The sequence below is a fragment of the Condylostylus longicornis genome, unplaced genomic scaffold (assembly GCF_029603195.1).
Source record: "Condylostylus longicornis isolate FDR11 unplaced genomic scaffold, ASM2960319v2 ptg000022l, whole genome shotgun sequence".
Classification (NCBI taxonomy): domain Eukaryota; kingdom Metazoa; phylum Arthropoda; class Insecta; order Diptera; family Dolichopodidae; genus Condylostylus; species Condylostylus longicornis.
This window is the reverse complement of record NW_026577991.1, coordinates 239248-261222: the sequence shown is the minus strand read 5'-3', so window position 1 is coordinate 261222 and position 21975 is coordinate 239248. Positions and strand designations below refer to the sequence as shown.

General features: G+C 27.2%; 3 protein-coding genes across 4 annotated transcripts in view; all 3 read right to left on the bottom strand.

Annotated features, from left to right (window-relative positions):
• Nucleotides 1–21975, bottom strand: part of LOC129606918 (neurobeachin-like protein 1) — a 29844-nt gene that overhangs the window by 3534 nt on the left and 4335 nt on the right. For both annotated transcript variants that reach the window (XM_055517550.1, XM_055517551.1), the window contains 20 exons: nt 21742–21953; nt 21437–21689; nt 21234–21383; nt 21000–21177; nt 20749–20924; nt 19873–20559; nt 19606–19812; nt 18967–19552; nt 18766–18905; nt 18609–18710; nt 18260–18550; nt 17869–18205; nt 17584–17771; nt 9917–10066; nt 9658–9815; nt 1056–1199; nt 658–930; nt 479–593; nt 215–383; nt 23–147 (listed from right to left, as the gene is read on the bottom strand). In XM_055517550.1, the coding sequence (XP_055373525.1) occupies nt 23–147; nt 215–383; nt 479–593; nt 658–930; nt 1056–1199; nt 9658–9815; nt 9917–10066; nt 17584–17771; nt 17869–18205; nt 18260–18550; nt 18609–18710; nt 18766–18905; nt 18967–19552; nt 19606–19812; nt 19873–20559; nt 20749–20924; nt 21000–21177; nt 21234–21383; nt 21437–21689; nt 21742–21953 (4641 nt within the window). The remainder of the gene's footprint in view (nt 1–22; nt 148–214; nt 384–478; nt 594–657; nt 931–1055; nt 1200–9657; nt 9816–9916; nt 10067–17583; nt 17772–17868; nt 18206–18259; nt 18551–18608; nt 18711–18765; nt 18906–18966; nt 19553–19605; nt 19813–19872; nt 20560–20748; nt 20925–20999; nt 21178–21233; nt 21384–21436; nt 21690–21741; nt 21954–21975) is intronic.
• Nucleotides 2505–3298, bottom strand: LOC129606842 (cuticle protein 7). The gene is made up of 2 exons (XM_055517426.1): nt 3287–3298; nt 2505–3170 (listed from the first exon to the last, which is right to left on the bottom strand). Exons 1-2 carry the CDS (start codon nt 3296–3298, stop codon nt 2517–2519), a joined length of 666 nt encoding a protein of 221 aa, XP_055373401.1. The 3' UTR covers nt 2505–2516.
• LOC129606919 (cuticle protein 21) lies at nt 6177–6738 on the bottom strand. The gene is made up of 2 exons (XM_055517552.1): nt 6607–6738; nt 6177–6535 (listed from the first exon to the last, which is right to left on the bottom strand). Exons 1-2 carry the CDS (start codon nt 6613–6615, stop codon nt 6182–6184), a joined length of 363 nt encoding a protein of 120 aa, XP_055373527.1. The 5' UTR covers nt 6616–6738; the 3' UTR covers nt 6177–6181.

The following is a 21975-nucleotide window of genomic DNA, read 5'->3' as shown; positions in this document are numbered from 1 at the left end:
ATATAGTTTCATGGCTTTTTACCACCCCGATAGGTTTAGATAAATCTCGAAAAGATGTATGGTCTGTTAAATCTAAAATTTCACTGGTGTAATCTGATAATATCCAAGGAAATACTGGGTATTGACTTAAATCATTATAAGAACGGCCTGTAATACACAAATAAACTAGTTGAAGATATTTCTGATGAGGTTATTTTAAATTATTTGTGTTCACCTGCAATTGTGTTTAGATACATCAAATACTCAAAATTCGAAATTTCCCTTGCGACCCATTTTTGTGTTAATCCAGATGATTTTAATAATTCTGGCGGGGATCTACCAGATCCATATAAGATGTGGGGTGGTTGCAAGCTTAAGATTTTTGTGAATATTTTATTTCTTGTCTAGAAAGTTAAATAATTACTGTCTTGTAGTCTAACGTTTCACTTATTAAAAAATTAATAAATAATTGGACTAATATTCATTTAAGATCACTTACTTTTGTTGTAAAATTCAAAAAGTAACTAGTTTGATCAACCAAAAATATTTCTAACGCACTTCTTCTTAAATTGTACTTTCTTAGATGAACTTCTCGTATTTTCGAAATTAAGAATCTATGAAATTTTTGTATTTTAATTGTAAAAATACTTATGTATATATATTTCAATTATAACCTACCGAAAATCGTTTCGTTCTTTATCTTCTTTTACTAGACTAGTATCGGTAAAAGTAAATACATCTTGATTAACTTCAATTCTGCCTTTTATTTTGGTCATCAATGTGATAAGCTCGCAGTCTTGTGTAATAATTGCTTTTTCTAAAAGAGCATCTTGGGGTTGTGCCTCTACACTCGAACGCAATTCCTCCTCTAACAAAACATTTTCATCATCCGTTAGAAAATCTTGCACGACTGCGGTTTTAATTGTAGAATCAAAATCTGACGCAATGTCTCTTAAAAATTTTAAGATTAAATAATAATCATTAGCATTATTTAAGAATGAGAATTTTTACAATGCTTGTTCAATCTCATAAAGTGATCATTAATACTACTGTTATATAAATAAAACAGAAATTACTTTATTTCTGGTAGGAAAGAGGCATTATCCCTTAAATTAGCTGCATCTTCATGTTGGTTCGGGTATAATTGCGGTTCGAGTTTTAAACGCATTCTAGAAGTATTTTCGTGATTTGAAAGTTTCCAAAATTCTTCAGGTTCTGTACTGAAATTTTAAATTTTTAATAAATATTTATTTAAATTTTTTTTTCTTGTTGTTCTCAAACATATGTATGTTTAAAAAAGTATCAGTATATTAAAAAAACTACCTAAAAAGACTAAAATTAGAGAAAAACAGATTTTTACAGTAATAAAAGGAATTTTTCTTATTCACATGTTATATGTTTAAATTATAATATCCTTATTCGCGCGCATGGATTTTTTACAAACTGGACAAAGCTTAATTACTGACGGGCTACTAAAATATATCTATTATGACAAACTCTTTTCAGAAAACGTTAGTTCTAGTAGTTTTGATTAGTTTAACTAAAAAAATGTTCAAAGTTTTTTATACTCCCAAAAGCAAAAAGAAAAACAAAATATTTAATAAACTGAAATAACAAAATTAATGTAAAGAATAATTAAGTTAAAAAATGCAACACACATCGCAAAATATGTATGTTTGTGTTTTGAATATATTCATGAATAGATGGTTTTTTAAATTTTTACATAAGAACGTATAAGTTTAACGGTCCATTTGCATGAAGTAAAATTGCACATTCAAATTTTTAGTAGACTTTATGTAGTAGAATTTTAAATTTTAGTACGTTGATTACTTTGATACTCTGACGTTTCTTGAAACACATATTTTATATTTTGTTGCCAGCATATACGAAGCAAAAGCACGCATATACACATATTTCCTTCATAGGTTTTTGGAAAAGGTGCAAAATTTATTTAAATTTCCAGATATTTTTTTAATTTAAATACAAATATTTTTGATATAAATAAATCTTTATATAATGTCATATTTCCAAAATTATACAATAAAATTTTATTTACATAGCTCACAAGAAATTAATTTTTATTTACAATAATTAAATTTTATAGCTTACCTAAATGATGAAATTATGAATTATGAGCAAATAAGTGATAATAAATTTAGATTAAAATATTTCTTTGTGATAATGCATTTATATGTATATATAAATGAATGTATTTGCATATATATATATATATATATATATATATAGGATATTATATATTTTTTGTAAACATCAAATATAAAATAATATCTACGTTTATAATATATAATTATATACTAGTTTCAAACATATTTTTTGTAAATCAATAAATCTTTTCACATTAAATATTTCACATAAATATGTATGTTAATTAAAATATATTTCTAGATTCATATGTACGATCATAAATATTTCAGTTATAAATTTATTTGTATTAACTTTAACAATTTCTTTTTCTTCGAAAAAAAAAAAATTAGATATTTAAAAAATTGTTAATTGCATTCGTTGAAGATAATTCTTCAATGATGATAACCATAACCGTGATAACCTACTGATGGAGCATAAACTGCTGGTGGTGGTGCAACGACAGCTGGAGCTGCATGGGCTACCGCAATTGCTGGTTGTGCTACCGCAACAGCAGGTGCAGCCTGTGCAACTACTGCTGGTGCTGCCGCGACAGCTACTGGTGCTGCAGCAACAGCTACTGGCGCAGCATGCACTGCATGACCAATTTTTTGCACAACAGCATTAAATCCATTTATTTTATCGGCTGTATATGTAACTTTTCTCACTGTGCCATCTGGTTCAGCCAATGAATAACTGCCATGAACAACACCATTAACTAAAGTTTCTTCAGCATGTTTGGAATCACCAGTATGATGATCATTTACACCATATTTAAAACTATATTGCGGATTTGGATCATAAGGTTCAGCTTTAATTGCGACAGCAGGTGCAGCATGAACTGCAACAGCTGGAGCTGCTTGAACAACTGCTGGTGCCGCTTGCACAATAGCAGGAGCTGCTTGAACCACAGGTGCAGCGGCTGCATAAGCTATTCCTCCGTACCCATAACCACCGTCATACCCATAACCCCCGCCGTATCCATGACCACCATGGTAATCGATTGGTACTGCATTTGTATAGATTGCTAGGCAGAGAAATAACACCACCTTGTAATATTTTTAAAATAAAAATAAGGATTAAATTAAATAAAAAGCACACACATTTCACTTTACCGAAAACAAATCATTCAATTTTTGTTTTAAAAATCAAAACGAAACGTTACCTGAGCAAACATTTTTGATATGTTTTCTTCTTAGAATTCGATTTTGTTTTGATTAAAAACTTGTAACTTTTTTACTTTTATAATCCGCTGTGTGCGTTTAAAAATAAAACTACATTCTAAAAATGGTTTATAAAGTAACTTATACGTTTTCAGTATCTGTTTAATGTACAAAGAAATTGAACTAAATAAAATTTTAATTAATGCTAAATTTCGCCATTTACAAGAGGCAAAAGAAGAAATATATAAGTAACCCAATGTTTCTTATTACGACTTTTGATTTCGTTAGAAATTAATTATGGATTCATTTTGAAATTAAACATTTATGTCATTTTATTAAATTAGAGACATGAATTAATTTCTTGAAATATTTGACTTTAGTAATTTTTAAATTTGTTGTTTTTTTTTTTACTTTTTCATTTCGGTTGTTTTACTAAATAGTTCAACTGTATTAACATGTTATTTGACCAGTATAATAAATCAAATTTGAAAACAATTTTGTTAAATCCAATGAATATGTATGAGTAATGCGTTTTTAAAATTTATAAAGAACACTAAGATTTTTGTAACTTAATTGCAATTTAACATAATGTACCCACTTTCGTACATATTATGTACTTTGAAAATTTTTGATTTACAGTATGCTGTTTAAAATATTGTAATTTTTGCGAAAATGAAAATTTTATGAAACATAAATAAAAATGTAATATATGTATATAATAATTTAACTTCAAATTTAATATTATATTTTTTTTGTGGTATACGAATAACTTGACGAAAATTAATTGTTGAAAATAATTGCTAAAACTGCTGTTACGTTCTTGTTATTTAAGAAGTTCTTCTTAATAACAATAATTTATATTGTTATCAATAAATATAATTTTGAAAATTTTTATATGTGTTACAATAACTTAATATTATTGTTCTTGCCATTTATTTAAAAACAATCATAAAACAATGTTCAAAAAAACCAATCCAATTAAAATGAAAACCAAATTCTGAGAATTCGAAATTGATGTTTTAAATTTCATTTGTGTTTAAAAGGCTAAACTCTTAATATTTTTAAAATAGAAATTTTTTGAAACTAAATTCCTAAACAACTCCATAAAAAACTGAATCGAACCTGAATTTAATTTTGAAAAAGGAAAACTATCATGAATAACCAAGTATGGGGTGAATATCCAAAAAAACACAAAATTGATATCCAATCAAACAATAAAAATAAGGTCACACCATTTTTATACGCAACTGCAACTGGAGCTGCAAAAACCATTAAACCCTTTTTTAATTTCTTTAGCTATAAATATATTTTTTTTAGAAAAAGCAAGTATGTAATCTTGAGGGTGTATACGTAATATATGCAGTGTACATGATTTTTTTTTAATTTTTTTTTTGGTTTTTTAAAGTACATACAAAATATTTAAATTTGTATGCGGTTTCCACGTTCCACCAAGCTATTGGTCAACCCTGTGTATAATATTAAAAAAAACTATCCTAGCATCTTTGTACACATACTAGCCATAAATTATGCGCATTGAGTAAGTTATAAATAATAATTGCTTATTTTTTTTGCATTATTACAACTTTTTATATTTTATGTAGAAGTATGTAGAAGCAAATATTTAATTTTAGTTATTCAAATAAGGTAAATGGTACAAGTAACTTTTTTAATTAAATAACAACGTTTTTAAGCAAACATTCTTTTTAAAATCAATTAACTGCTTTTTATAAATATCAAAATAAAATACATAATATGCGTACCTATTCATAAACACCTATATATACGAGTATGTATGTGTATATATGCGATAAGTTTTTATACATATAATTCCAAACTTTTATAAAGTTATTTTAAATAATGAAATAGAAATATATGAACATAAATCACAAGTACGGTTATCAATGAATTTTTTATGAATTACTCTCATGCATATTTATTTTAAATATTTTAACAAAACAAAACCCATAATTTTAAAAAGTAATGAATAAACTTTTAAAGAACAGTTTGCTTAATTAAATAATGTTAAAAATACCTCTTCAGTTAATTTTAAAGATTCATTTATTTGATACTAATTCACATTGGGATTTAAGAAAAAAATAAAAAAAAATTGTGAGAACATTCAGAACTGGTCTTGACTACTTCCGTACGAATAAGTGATTTTAAAAGATGTACCATACCTGTCACATTGATTTATGCAATCTATCGATTTTTCAATGTAGTCTTTGTAGTTCTAATTTTTTATTACATTGCGTATAATTTCAGTACTTAGATACATAATAACAGATATCAGATTTAACTGATTATTCTCCAAATAATGGCGAATATCAGTTAAAAGATCCACTAACGTGATGTTCAAGTTATACAATCAATTAAAATTTCATGTGTAAAATGTGTAGAACCTTCATGTGTAAAGAGAAAAATTGTTCAATGCACCACTCTATGAAACCCCTTATACTTATATGGTTAATTAAATTGGTAAAATCGGTTAGAAACAATTTACCATCATGTTTTTGTTTTTATTAAGGTATAATAAAGCTTATAAAAGTTTAAAGAAGTGGGAGCGATACTTAGGTAAAGGAAGAAGATATAAAAAAGGAAAATTAGTTTATTCAACAAAAAATTAAAGGGTTAAAGGTTTTTATACATTATACTGCAACCCTTTATTTAAAAGGGCAAGCAGTTTTTCAAACAGGCACAAGGGCGGGCTGGATAAAACTGATAATAATATTTTTTTAGAATTTCGTTAAAAATATTGCATATTTTTATAATATTTCACGTATCTTAGCGAAAAACTCTTTTTTTTTAATCCACACGACAGAATTATATTTATATATACAAAAACATCTATTTTTACAAAAAAAAAGTTAATAAATCAATATACTTAATCGAGGTTTTAATTAGCCTGTTATTCTTGTAACTGGAGCTAATGCTGGTCTTACTTGTACTACAGGACCTCTTTCAACTACAGCGTTAAATCCGTTTACTGGATCAGCTGTATAGAAGACAGTCCGAATAGTACCATCTGGATCAGCTACTGAATATGATCCTCTAACTACATCTCCGTCACGCACTTCTTGTTGACTTTTACTATCACCAGTTATTGCATCTTGAACATTGTAAGCGAATGTATATTGCGGTATCGGATCATAATTTGTATCGACAGCAACAGCTGCAGGTGCAACGTTCAAAGGTGCTGGAAGAAGTGTTACGCCTTCCGTTATAGCGATAATTGTTAAAACAAGAAACCCAATCTATGTTTTGAAAATGATAGTTTAATTAAATATTGTTAATTTATTTTGCCCTTTTTGCTACTTTTTCTCACCTTAACCATATCTTTTTTTGTTTAGTTAAAATAAATTATAAAAATTTAAATTAAAAATAAATTATAAGCTCCAAATACTCTGAACTAACACCACTAATTAATAATTTCCTTAGGTCTTTTACAGGTATAAATATTGTCTAAAATCTTCCCCCAAAAAAAAAAACTATTTATTGTTTTGCATAATGTTTTAAATAAAATGTGAATTTAAAAAAGAAGGATACTTAAAAATAAAGGTAAAGAAACTTCAGAAAGAAAGAAATAATAATATTATTATTTAAATACTTTGCAGATATTGCGTAATCTCTCCGGAAATGGAAAGTTTTAAAATTATATTTATCCAATAAAAAAATCATAATTTAAACTGCATATTATCAGCTAATTTTTATTGCAATACGTGCTTCTCAATTCTTAACACTAATTTCTATTATAAGGGCAGGTAAAAAGTAACGTGAAACTTCATCACTTTCACGTTAATCCAACAAATGTATGCTTTTTTTATTTAGTTTTTTATTGTCTTTTAAAAAGTGAAATTCTACAAATTAGAATGCAAATCGCGTCCTAATATTTGAAAACGATATATATATTACCAAATTGAATTAATTTTATTATTTGAATTATATATAGGTGTCATAAGATCAATTAGAGTAATAACAACAAAAAAAGTTTCGTTGTTGCAATATTTATTATTAAAAATATGTGTTATTTAAAAAACTTTTTTAACAATTACGTGAACACAAGATCTTCATATCATGTTCTTCCATTTTTTCGTTTTGCGCATGTGCTTTTTTAACTAATTTACTACTATATCTGTACATAATTTGAGCAAACTCTCCATTGTTTGTAATATAAAAAAAAATTTAAGCTTTGTTGAATCAAAACATAATATGTATATTGAGGTGAACTACTGCTCTATATATTTCTAAAATATACTTTATTTTATTTTTTTAACACTATTTTATTGTAAATTATTTTAATTAAAAGCAAATTTTTAATAAAGAATCTTCATAAAAGATTTGTTTTACTCTATTAAAAAAATTTTATTTCTTTTTTCACTAGCTGCCAATAAATTAAACACACCCGGTAGTATATATTATATACAAATATTCGGTATATGTATACAATTTAATTTTGATCATATTACGTAAACTTTTAATTGTTATTTGTTTTATTTTTTTTAATCACATTAAATAGATGACTTGAGATTGCCACTACGACTCCTTAAAAATTTAAATAAAAAAAAAAGTCAACTTACAAGGCACAACAAAATATTCTATCACATCAACAGTTTGAAACTGAATTTGTGACACGGAAATGTAGAAAAACAGTAAAAAAATATTAATAATGGTACTTTGAATTTTTAATTCATGTTAAAAGCATACATAAAATATCTATAAAATTCTACATGCATGTATATTATATAATGTATGTTTACTTATGATGTCTTTACTTATCTACACATAAATTGTTCTACACATAAATGATGTCCATATGTCTACATATAAGATTTTGTATAATATGTAATTCTAATAGATTTACCGTTGGTTTTTAATTCTGTGTAGGAAATTTTTATAAACTAAATCTGCAATTTTAAACTTCTTACACAAATTTTTTTTTTGATTTTGATAAATGATACTGTAAAATTCTAAATTCTTAATTTTACGTATATATGTTACATTTTTAAATATACTCGTATTTATAAAAAATTGCAGTAACAGCAGGAATAGGCGAACGTTGGACTTTTGTTAATTTTTCAAAATACTGAAAAATTCCTTTTAAACAAATTTATTTCTTAGTTTTTCTAGACCAAACTTAAACCCCTTAACTTAAATTAAAAAACTTTCTACACCACATTTTGTGCATAAGTTTGTATGCCCTTTACATTGAGAAATTTGTTTTTTGAAAAATTTCTGGTCTTGAATTTAAAATTCGGAAAAATATTTAAAATTTTACAAAACTCATTTCATATGCTTTTATTGTCTTATTTTTCTGCTTCAAAGTATGTCTAACTTTTCTTCAAACAAGTATACATATGTATAGTAAAAATAGAGGACTTGTTTCAAAAGCTGGGAAAATTTTTAAATTTTACGAAAAATCATTTTATATGCATTTTTAGGAAATTTCTGGCCTAAACTATTACTTGGCGCCTCAAACTTCTGCACGAGATTGAGCTTAACGTAAAAAATTACATGAATAGTAACTATTTTTTAACTAGATTTTTAATCTATAGTTGTACACAATACATTCCATATATATTAAAACATGATTTAGATTTGTCTGTCCGTCCGTCCGATCCGTAGTTGTACACAATACATTCCATATATATTGAAACATGATTTAACTTTGTCTGTCTGTCCGTCCGTCCTAACGATAACTCAAAAACTAATTGGGGTAACTTTACCAAATTTTCACAAATGATTTATTGTAATAAGTGCCAGAACCCTATTTAAATTGGGCATAATCGGGGTACCGGTTCGGGTAGCTGCCATACAACTTCAAAATTTATTTGGCTATATCTCAGAAACTATAAAAACTATGGTATTGAAATTTCACACAAGCGAATATATTAGTAGGGCCGATGTGCTTGATAAAATTCGTTAAATTTCTTGGCTCTTCCTGGTAGCTGCCATACAACTTCAATAGTAGTTTGGTACACATAGTCTTTTGAAGAACACAGTACTGAAATTTTGCATAAATTAATATGGTAATACGGCAACTTAAAGTCATAGTCTGTCCCATCGTCAGTGATGGCATATTTATTCGCACATAGGATAACAAATTCGTACTAGTATCGCAGAGTTGACAAGGTCAACTATATTTTTACTCGTTTTTTTTCAAATTTTGCGGTTAAGATAGACTCCGGTTTACAACAACACTTTTTCTGATGTTTCTTTAAAAACATTATATATCTTCCTAAAAAATAATTTCTTCAAAATAGGGGAAAAAACTTTGCTGTATTTTATATTTGGAAAGGGGAAATTAAACTATTTCAATTGTGCATAAAATTCAATTAACAAGTTTGCAATTATCACGAATATTATAATGTATACATACCCACAGTACCACGGTCCACGGAGCCCATATAAAAATCTTTCTGTACTTTTCCACCTTTTCTTGTTTAAGTTATTTTTAGTTTTGATATGCACATTAACCATATTTAATCTTGAAAGTTCTTCTATCTGCTTCACCTTCCATGGAGTAATAATCTTGTGCTATAAAAATGAATGATCATTAAAATAAAATTTTTAAGTATTAATTTTGAAGTATTAAATATAAAAAATATTTTTAATAATTTTTATGAAAAGAATAATACCTGAAATATTTTTCTACTTTCATACTGAATATTTCCCCGTTTCTTTGATGCTGCTTTACAAGCTTCATAGCACTCAGCCCAAAATCTATTAATAGGTTCCCATAACGTTGCTTCAGTTTCTTTTTGATATACGTCATACAAAGGTTTAATCTTTAGAAATATATCATAAAAATAAAAAAAATTTGAAATGTGAACGTATGTATGCATTTAATTTACATACACATAAAGTTTTTTAATTTTATAAATCAGAAGCCAGTTATTATTAACTTGATATTAATATTTTACAATTGTTTTTTAATTAAAAAATTTTTACAGAATCTTTTATTGTTAGTGTATTGTACAATAATTAATACTATTTTTGTAGCCTTGTTGAAAGTTATTATATAATATTTTTTTGATAAAGTGCATTATATTATATTTCATTTAACCTTTGTTGACTGACGCTACTCTCAAGCATCACCAACTTCAAATCGTTTAAAAATATACAAAAATTTAAGTTTAATTAACAATTTAGCAACAGATTTCGCCTATTTCTGTTCTCCGGCAAAAAAGGGTTAAAGCATATTCTATCATATCAAAATATTAACAATAATGTCTAACAATACACTTTTTATTTAATAGTAAAATAAGATATATAATTTATATGTATTTTTTAAATTAATTACTAGTTAATAAGGTTGGCTTAGCTTCTTATTAACAAAGATGGTGTACAGTTTTACATTCTTTTCATCTCTTGTACTTTAAGAGCTTTTTATTGATATTTGATATCTTGTGTTTATGGCTCTCTGCGGAACCTTTTTCGAGACAAGTTTACCGCAAGAAACCTATACTTCTTTTTGAACGTTAAATAAAAATACGAAAGTACGAAAGTCCTGATGCAACACAAATATTTGTTATGCAAACAAAAGTTTTAAAATACCGGCTGAATAGCAGAAAACCAAAATGAAAGTTTTTCAGTAGTTTTATAACTTGTTGGGTTATAAATATAACCACTCATATATACTTGTGCATATTGTATAAAAAGAGTCTAGTGATATGGTAAAAATTTTCTATATACGTTTAACAACTTGAACGCATTGATCAATAAAGCGTCTTGAATTTGATAACACAAGAATTGACGAAAAAATGCTGGCTGTGAACTTAATTTTACTCAATTAAAAACAATGCCGTTTAGGCGACTCAGAGAATACACAGAATACGTGGATGGCATAACCTAACTTGCGCAATGGTATATACAAGAGAAAGCTGGGGTTGAAAGTACTAAGGCGAAACAGAAGAAATTGAGACATATATCTAAATTTATGATACACTCCAAATGTATACATATTCTCAATAAAAAAGATAGAATGTTCTCAACATAAACGTCCTCTTCTCGGCACTACAATTACTATGAATAACATTCGAAGATATATATTTGGAAAGTGAACTAGTTTAACACATGCGTAAAGCTATGTGAAAATGAGATTTCATTTGTAAAATGGACAGTTGCTAATTAAAAAAAATAGCGGCTTCTGCAAATGTATGTAAAATATTTCAGCTTTTCAAAATTTAGAACTAAATAGAAATATATAATAAGACACACTTGTTTGCAATTGAAGTATTTATTGTGTATTATATGATATAAAAATAAAGTTGGGTCAAATCAATGGTTTGTAATGTAGCACTTTTCATTTCAACATGTGAAAATACTGTTTAAAAACGATCTATGTAGACCTACTACACTATTCAAATTATTTTCATTCATATAAAAAACTATTTCTAGGTTTGCATATATTTAGGGTAAACAATTTATGCAATCTTTGAAATAAAGCAAAATAATATTTAAAAAGGCGTTAACATAATGCTCGATTTTAAGGGTTAATTCCGTGAGTTAAGGAAACTAATTATATTTTTTAATGGCATGACATTTGCCGTTATCTTTCTGCATTTGTAGAAATTTGAAAAAGTTTGCGATTTCGCAAATATAAGATGCCAAATTAAAATTTTACAAATTTCGTGGGGCGATACCTTAAGAGGGGGTGGAGATAGAAAAAAATTTTTCTTCTAACAAAATAAACTATTTATAAGTGTCTAAAAGCTGTTATAATTTCAGACCTTTACAACTTGGAGTTTAGAAAAAAAAAACAACATCAAAGATTTGTAAAAAAATGGATATTAAACAACAGTAAAGTTTAGCTGACATTTTGTTTTTTTAAAGTTCAAGTATAGTATGCCGCGGTATAACAAGCAACCCACCGCATTTCTGGGTTTGCAAAATGTGAAAAATGCTTATGGTTCGCCTACAGTAAATAGTTGAAAAATTGCATTTTTAGGGTTTTGGGGTTGTATAACTTTTGGAGGGGTGATAGAAGGGGTGAGGAGAGATAGGTAAAAATTTTGTTCTACGAAAATTAGTTTCTAGTAAAGATCTATGTACATATTTCAGCTTTCTATCTTTAAGGGTGTAGAAGTTTTGTAAACAGACACATAGACAGAAGGACTGACGGGCGGAAGGACAGAGTGAAATTTATGAGCACTATTTTTCAAAAATTTTTTGGAAAAGTGATAATGATTTATTTTAATTATATTTTCTTAATTTGAGATATTTCGAATAAAAAGAAGAATACAGCAATGTAATGTATTGAATTTTTTAGTAATGTAGAGTATAGGCTTATATAATTTGGTAAATTTTAATAATAAACATCTGCACATAACTTCTTCAAATCAAATAACACTATTTTAGTTAATAAGTTAATAAAGAAAATTATTTTACGGTTGCAATATTTATAATGCATGTAAAAAAAACTCGTACACAGCAAAAATTTAAAACAAAATCAGAAAATGAAAACAAAATAAAGAAAATGAAAAACTCAACCAGTTATTTAATTGACTCGCTAAAAAAATTATATAAAAAGGTTTGTAACCGTAAATGCAATTATACATACATTATATAGCATTTAGTCAACATGGAGAAAATGTATGTGCATACTAAATTTAAAAAATTTATGGAAAGATTGTTGATTGCAAATTATATTTACTTATATGTAAAGAAAATTTTCTGAGGCAGATGTATAAAAAAGCAACAAATAATTTTTCATAATTTGTTTCTTTAAGTTTTGTTGGCATCAGAGTGAACATACACTTTCAGAATTGTTCAATCTACAATACGTTAGCTTATTAAAAATATCGTGAACTTGATTTTTTATAAAAGAAAATATTTAATAGACATATAATGTTAGTATAATAAAGAAAGTCAAGTGGTAATGTTTTAAAATCAGTTATATATGTAGTTATATAAAAACTTTAAGCATTAAAACGTGAAAGTATATAATTAAAATAAAGATCCGACTAATAAATAGTATTCTGGAAAAAGAACCTAATTATTTTTTTTGGTTCTTTTTGTGTTTTTTTGTCTGTTTTTCTACTGTTATGTTTTATAATTATAATTATTACTATATTATATATTTAGATGAAAAATGAGGAATTTTATAAAATTTATTCTTGTAAGTGAGTTTGATAAAACTAAATATAACAAGTACATAATAATTATGCATAAATATGTTTAAAAACGATGAAAGTAATTATGACATTAAACATTAAACAGTTTGTACTAACAGTTTCAAGTATGGAAAAGTGCTTATTTTGAAGTGTTGTTTTACCTAAAACATGTGTTGTACTTCAAAGAAAACGATTGTTCTGAAACTGAACATAAAATTTGTATAATTTTTCTCCTTGAATCAAAACTTGTTAATTCTGATTTTTTTTATATAGGAAAAAAATAAACTTTCACTTGCAAATTTACCAATCATTGATCAATATTAATAAAAAGAAAAATCTTTGGAAATTTTTTTTTTTTTCACAAAAATATGAGGACAATGAACTTTGAATATTTAAAAAAACAAAAAAGAAAGTTTCTCTTAGAAAATATGTATGTGTAACATGCAAAAACAAATTTTTTAAAATTTATTTATGGCCCAAAGTATTTTTATTCAATTGTTTCCTTATGAAAAATTTTTTTTTGCAAATTTCTTTTTTCAAACAATGTTTTAGAAATTCACATGGTATATTAAATTTTTTGTGTGTAATATATCATGATACGATCATCTGAAACGAATAAAAGCTAAGCCTTTAAATTTGTTAGAATATATTTTATATTAGATTTGAAAATGGCAACAAATTTACCAAAAACCCCAATAATAATTTTATTTCTAGGAAACTCTATCTACCTAAAAAGGTAAACAAGCACTTTCTCTCACTTAATTAATTCAAAGTTAATGTATACTCCGCAGAATGAGATGATTTGTTTGCAGGAAAACGGGAATGAAATATAGAACTTCGAGAAAACCCGTTGGGTCCGATAGCGAAAATAGTTTCTTTAAATTGTGGAAATCCAGTTTCGCCAATATCCGCTGATCAGAACTAAGACATGTAGTAGAAGAAGACCAACTTCTCGTAAACAGTTTCCGTAAAATTATATGTATGCACATATAATCAAATACGGGTTATTTCAGCTCATTAGTATAAAACTTTATAATGAATACTTTAAATATTGCATAATTAAAAAATGATTTTTAAATGATGCTTTTTAGAAAAATTGTTTAAAAGGTACAATCTTAAAGTCTAAAAATTTTAGTGTGAAAAGATTTTAAACAAATGGTTTATTTTTCAATTTCCTATGTACAAATGTTTTATATCCACTCATCTTAAACTCAAGTTTTCTTCAGTTTTAATTTCAGTTACATTTGCCTAATGCATAAATAATGATTAAATCAGTTTATGGAAGAGCAATTTTTAAAGCCTGTATATACATACATAAATGTATGTCAAAGTTAATAATTTTAAACAAGCACGTTATTACAAATTTTCGTAATAAAAATTTATTGGATTTAGAAAAAAAACTATTAAAGGAGCACCTGTCAATTGCCGTTTAAAACTCCAACAAAATTGAATAAATACTATTTGTTGTTATATTTGATTTAAAATGCTTGTCTATTCCATTATTTTAAAAATTTTCTTGTTTTCAAAAAAATCTAATTAAAATTAAAGCATTTTCTTCCATAAATTTTATACCAAAATAAAAGTTGATATTGAAAAAATTGGAAATATAAATTACAAAAGAATAAACAAAATTGTTTTTGGATTACAATGCAAAAGTACAAGTTTTTCTGAAGGACAGTGTATTTAATGCAGTAAATGGTTTTAATATGAATTAATAATAATAATATTAGTTATATAATATAATATAATTACAAATATATTAAAAATATATAAATAATTTAAATAAAATACTTAAAAAAATTAATTACAATTACTAATAATTTAAATAAATATAAAAAATATTTTCTTTACACAATCAGATTTACAAATTTGCTTTACACATGCATATTTATACTATATTGCCTAAGCAAAGTAATATTTTTTATATTGTTTTTTTTTACAGTTTTTTGTATATTTCAATATATGTGTCGCTGAAGAAATTAAATTAAAATCAAAAAACGAAATAAGCTTAAAAAAAGATAATTCTTCGTTCAATAAAGAATTACCTGAAATTTTGGGTACACCAGAAGCTCTAATTCGTTATCGACATCATAAACCAATTACAATAATAAAACAAAAAGCTCAAAAAATAAAACGGCGACCTAAACCTAAACTTAGGAGAAGAGTAAAGCAACCAAAAATTAAATACGGTCCACCAGGCTTTATTAATGCGGAGCCTCTGTCTTACCCAAAATTAAAAGACAATGTGCATAAAAATCATCCAAGTGGATCTTTGCCTTTTACAAGTAGTAGTAACCCTAATGAATATGAAAATTTTTATAAAGAATTAGGCTCTGACTTCAATTTTGAGGATGTCGCCTTTTCAGAATACGAAAAGGAACCAATTAAATTTGACTTATATAATGAAAAGTTCCAAAAATACTTATTACAACAAAAATTTAATCAGCATAGAGTAAATGAGCGGGAAAAATTTCAAATACAAAATCAATGGACAGATGTTTCTGCTTCACATGGCATAGGTAAAACAAATTCCTTAACACTTGCGTTAACTTAAATGTTAATAAATCACAAATTTGTTTTTAGATTATCAAGAAACATATGATATACCTGAAGAGAGTTATTGGCATCATTCACCCAAGCAAAACGATATTCCAAGAAAGCCTGTCACTTATCACAAATCCTCCTTTACCATAGATATGCCATGGGAAAAACATAAAGATGCTCAGAAAGAATACTATATTCCTCATACAAAATATGGTGTACCATTACCTGTATCTGACGGCGAACTTGTACTACCAAAGAAAAAAAAACAGTATCACTTTGGAGAACCACCTCAAGACGGAAACTTATACGATAAACCATTAAATGTGGAAAATTATTTTAATAAAAACAATAAGGTTAAAGTGCCTTATTTAACTGCACCCAAAATGTATACAGGAAATACAAATCATCAATCATCGCAAAATATGAAACCACCAAAATATATTCAACCGCCAGAAGATTACAACACTTATATGACAGAATCTTCACATTACAATAATGACTTCCAGGAAGAAAAGCACATATTTAGCCATCAGCAAGAATTGCCTTTACAAAATGAGGCGAAATTTGCATATGATTTTTCAAAGAGTAGTTATGATGTACCTCTTTACGATGCTATGCCATTTAGAAATGAAGACCAATTAAACGACAATTACCCTCCTTTAAATGACTCTTATTCAATTATTTCAGAGTCACAAGGTCTGCCAAGTAAAATTTCAGCCATATACGCCGCAACAAATTCGACATTATCTCCTCCAGAATATTTTACAAACAAACCTTATAGCATTAAAAATATTTCACGTCAAAAGTTCACAGAGAATTCAAGAAAGAATATTCCTTATCAAACAAGAATTAACAATAAAATAAATAGAACAAAAAAAAGAAGAACAAAAAATCAAAACACAGAAAATCTTAGTACTAAAATGATTGAGTCGAACATACCGTACAATGAAGATTATTCAAACGAATCGGATCAAAATGTAAAAAAGTTCAGTACGAATGAAAGTGTTTCCTCTACTAAAAATGTTCCATTAAACCTTTTACTGCTATCATCAGCAAATAGAAATCCAGGCAGTCATATCTCTTCCTCAAAATGGGATCCTCTGAAGGTCACCTCATACCATTTTGAAATCGACCATGATAATATTTCTGCATCAATTCCAAACATAAAATTATATAGAAAAACTAAAGAAAGAATTACAACTCCAACATATAAAAAAAGAGCAAAAACAAGAAGAAATAGTAGTTTTGACGATATTGTGTTAAATACAACAAAAATGCCTTATTTGCAAAATGTATACACTAAAACGATTCCACCAGAATATTTTATAAGAAAAACAAATGAAATGATTTTTGACAAGGACAAATCTGGAGCAAATGAAACAAATAGTTCCGAATATAGTGCTGAAAACAATAATCTAAATGAGCGTAAAAATTTGAATAACTTAAAACTGATTCAAGATCCTTTCAATTACAAAAATAATGTAACGATAACTGAATCCTACACCCAACGTTATAAAAATCATCGATACTATTAAATTTATAGCTACTTTTTTTTACTTGTTATTTATTGCTTCATCGTGTTGGAAAATATTAAATAGTTAGTTTTAACATTATTTTTATTGTAATTTTAAGTGAAGAGTTATTACCTTTTTATCCATAAAGGTTTTCCACCTTTTGGTGGTAACGAAAACTTCAAATTCTTTAAAAAAATCAGGCCCTGATGTTGTTTGAGGTAAATCGGGTATATTAACTTCTAAAGCGAATATTTCACGACATTTGTTTAACAAAATTCTTATAACCGGCAATAAAAATGAGTACAGATCTTTATTGTCAACTATACGAAGAGAAAAATTAATTAATGAGTGTTAATTTAAGAAAAAGTATTAATGTTGAGTTAAAAAAAGCATGTTATTTAAAATTAAATAATATACCTTCTAAAGCATTAACTATAGCTACATTAACACTAAATAACAAAAATGCCATTTCAGTCGATTCAATCAAGGCCCTATTTTGCAAAATAGCCAATAATTTCGCAGTGGCCATTGCTACTATTCCAGTATCGGGATGAACTGAGCATTTCAATAACAATCCAAGACTTAACCGAATCATATCTGACCAATCTTCAGAAACCCCCTGTTGAAATATCATTAAGGAATCAATTAATGACAAAACACCATCTAATAGTTTAATTGAACATTTTTTTGATTCATCTTCATTTGATCCCAGCACAACTAAATCATACACCATGCGTAGTAATTGATATGCGTTCTAAAATTGTTTAGTCAATATTTTTCATATATATAAATGAATCCAAATTTATACTTCTTGGTTGTATAGAGTTTGATGTCCTTGTTCAGTTAAATCTGAAAGGCTCGCTTGAACTCCCAACTCTAAGATTCTCAATTTTATTGTTAAATGTGACGTTATAAGTTCATTGTTTAAGCCTAACAAATTAATGCACGCTAAAACCTGTCCCCGCTCTTTCCAACACCCTATATTTTCATTACCAACACCACGCCATAATACTGTAAAGAGCGCATTGGTAATTAAATAAACGAGTTCCTCTTCTACATCTGTTTCAGGAATTGGAGAGGAATCTATAGTGCCATTATTCTATAAAAAAATTAGAACATCATAATTTTTTTAATTCTTTTTTTGTATGAATAATCACCTCTATTGACTTTTTTTTCGACAAAGCAACGGATGATTGCGAAGAACTTTGATCTTCTGAGCTATTTGACGATGTTCTTGTTCGAATTGAAATTCCTGAAAGCTTAAAATATAGTGTTTAACCATTTTCAAATTTTAAAAATTAAGTAAAAACTAACTGTTTCTAAATCTATTGAGGTACCCATTGCAACACCGAAAGATTCTAAGGACTCTTGAAATTCTGAAGTTCTCTGCTTTAAAGCTGAGAAAACGTTAGAGACGTTTTCGGCAACGACACCTGTTACTGATTCGGCTATCTCTAAAAGAAAATTCAGGAGAAAATAAAACTGCACATTTGCATTTATTTTCCATTGATTTACCTTTAATTTCATTTTCCAACACATTCGCCGCCTCCGTTACACTTGTTTGAATTTCATTTAATATTAAATTGTTTTCTCTATTATCCATATTTGAATCTCCTATTTGATTTTCGCAAAAAGTTATTAAATCGGCTTGAACAAAATCATTATTATCTTCTAATAAAATATCATGAAAATCGAGGCCTAAGTTTTTAGTTTTCACATTTTCTGGTTCAACTGAAATAGGTTTTCTTATTAAAAGACGAGCTATTGATTCTTGCCAGCCAGTTTGTTGAGCGATTTTCGCAAGAGCATTATGCCTTGCAAAGACGTTTTGAAACAACTTCTTGACTATTTCTAGTTTTTGTGAAACATCACACAAACTCATATGATGCATTAAAAATATTAAAGCACAATAATCAATATCTGGCAGTAAAATATGATCAATTAATGTTAATAAAACAGTAGAATTTAAACGAAATGGTGATATAAAAGAAAATAATCCTGGATACAGAGAACAAGGTTCGGCACCTGAAATTTCTTGTAAACGCAAAAATTGTTTGTATTTTAGTTGAACCCGTGATGTTGATAAAAGGCAATCAATAATCTAAATAGAAACAAAATTTTATGGGAGTTTTAAAAATGTTTTAAAATATTTACCCGAATCGTTGCACTGTGAATTTCATCACTATATAATTTATCTATAAAAATATTATAAAAGAGAACAGCAGTATTTGGTTCATATAATAATAAAACCATTTGATCTTTGCAAGATTTTCCTTTAAGATAAAACAGGAGCATTTCTAAAAGTTCTATTAAAATTTGTTCCTGTTTCGTTGATGCAACAAAAGAAATTATGTGACCAACCTGGAAATATAAGGATTAATTTAAAAACATTTTAAAATCAATTATATTATAGTATCTTACTTCTTTAATATTGATATCCTTTTGTAAATAATATCGTATTATGTTTAATAGAGTGGATCGTATGGTTTTTGCATCATCCTCAGGAATATTATCTGGTGTAGAATAAAAATATCGTATCGTATCTAAGACAAATTGTACTCCAAAATTTTTCCGGAAATATTTTCTATCATTCTTTATCATTGTTCCCAAATACTGAATGTGACCCAGAGTGATTTGAAATTGCATTCTAGACCAAATGGCAAAGTTGAAAGCAATTTCGGAATGCATACAATTCAATAATTCATAATTACTTAATGATTGTTGATTTTGTATAGATTCAATAAATAGATGAATTGACATGAGAGCATGCACGTCAAATATTTTTGAGTCACATTTCATCAAAAGCATACTTATAGCTTCCAAAGATTTTGACGTCAGCAAATCATTTTGATTTTTTTCGTTATTCTGAGTTAGATATCTAAGAAAACATATAAAACTAGCAATTGGGTTTTGAAGCATTTTCCATTCCGTGTATGAAGTTGTTGATATAACGTCCCAATCAGAAAACTCATCCCCTTTAGAAGGCTTATATGAATCAATATCCAGAACATCATTGTCAGATGTAATAATAAGATTTTCTGACTCTCTTACAAGATTGTCTAAAATAGGCAAAATACACTGTATTCCACCAATGCTATGAATTGTGTTCTGTTTGAAAAATGAAATTGAAGTAAATTTAAATTATTTAAGAATATTTTTGATATTTCAGGACATGTAGAACATACATCTGGTGCAAAAAATTACTAACTACATCAAAATTAATTTGACTACGAAACATTTTTATTTGAGTGATGAAAAAAAGTGAAAGTAGTTTTCACTATATGTAACACAGCTTACCTGAATTTTAAGCAGACGGTAATGTTGACCATGAAATACACCAGGAAATTTACCTCCAGGAACTAAATCAGGGCAAATATTACTGTAATAAGAGGCAGCTGAATAACAAAATACAAAACGCGAAGCAATATCAAGCGTCTCAGCATCTTGAGAAAACATTGATGGAAAGTTGTCGCCTAAGATATGAGGTTAACAAACAAGAAAATAAGACGTATTACAAAGTTTGCATCATTAAATGCGGCTGTGCTTACCAATATCAAATATTGTCTTTATATTAGTTGCAGGATCAGCTAAAATAATGGAATCGATTTGACCTCTTAAACACGTTGGATCTCCAAAAACATTATTTTCCATTCCTATTGGGAAATTTTTTACATTAGGATCAAATCCCGTTGAGCTTCTTAATGGGAGAGTAAAATAATTTGAGACCTACAATTTCAAAATTTTCACAATGTTTCAAGATTTTTAATTTATACTATTTTTACGTTAGAAGAAAGGGTTCTTTCTAGAAAATTTGGCAGTATACCCCTTATATTTGTGTTATCCTGAGAAGCTGAACGGGTATACCTTGTTTCAACTAAATTGTCTGGTTGAGCAGCCGTGAAAGTGGATCCTATTGTGCAAGAGCTGAAAGGCTAAAAAAACGATTTTTGATATTTATGTTTTAAGAACGACGGATTTTCTTTACCTCACTTATAGATTGAACCTTTAACGTAGTACTTAGTTTTTGTAAAAAATCTATATACACGTTAATTTGACTGTAAGAAAAGGGTCTTTTTGGCGGCAAAATGGCAACTGTAATATAATGCCAACGCCCATCTAATAAAGATTTTGCAGTAACAGATGACGTTAAATATTCACGGCGTGTTAGAGCTGCTACTATTAAGTTACCGTTGTTTTGCATAAAAATTTCATATCCTATGTTCGAACTGGTGTTTATTCTGAAAAATAGAAAATTTTAAAATTATAATTTCCAAAACTAAAGAAACTGACCTGAATATCATCCTACGAACACTTTTGTTACTTATAGATAAATCTATTGGATCTAATCTCAATAAGCAATGGAATATAAATCCATATGATCCTGATACAGTCCAATTTTTGATACCCTGCACAATTATACCGTCTTCAGGGTTTTGTATATCTAAATATTGCGTTCGACAGTTAGTAGAAATTGCACTTTGCAAAGTTATTGTGACTAGACTCTAGAATTTAATTTAGATATAA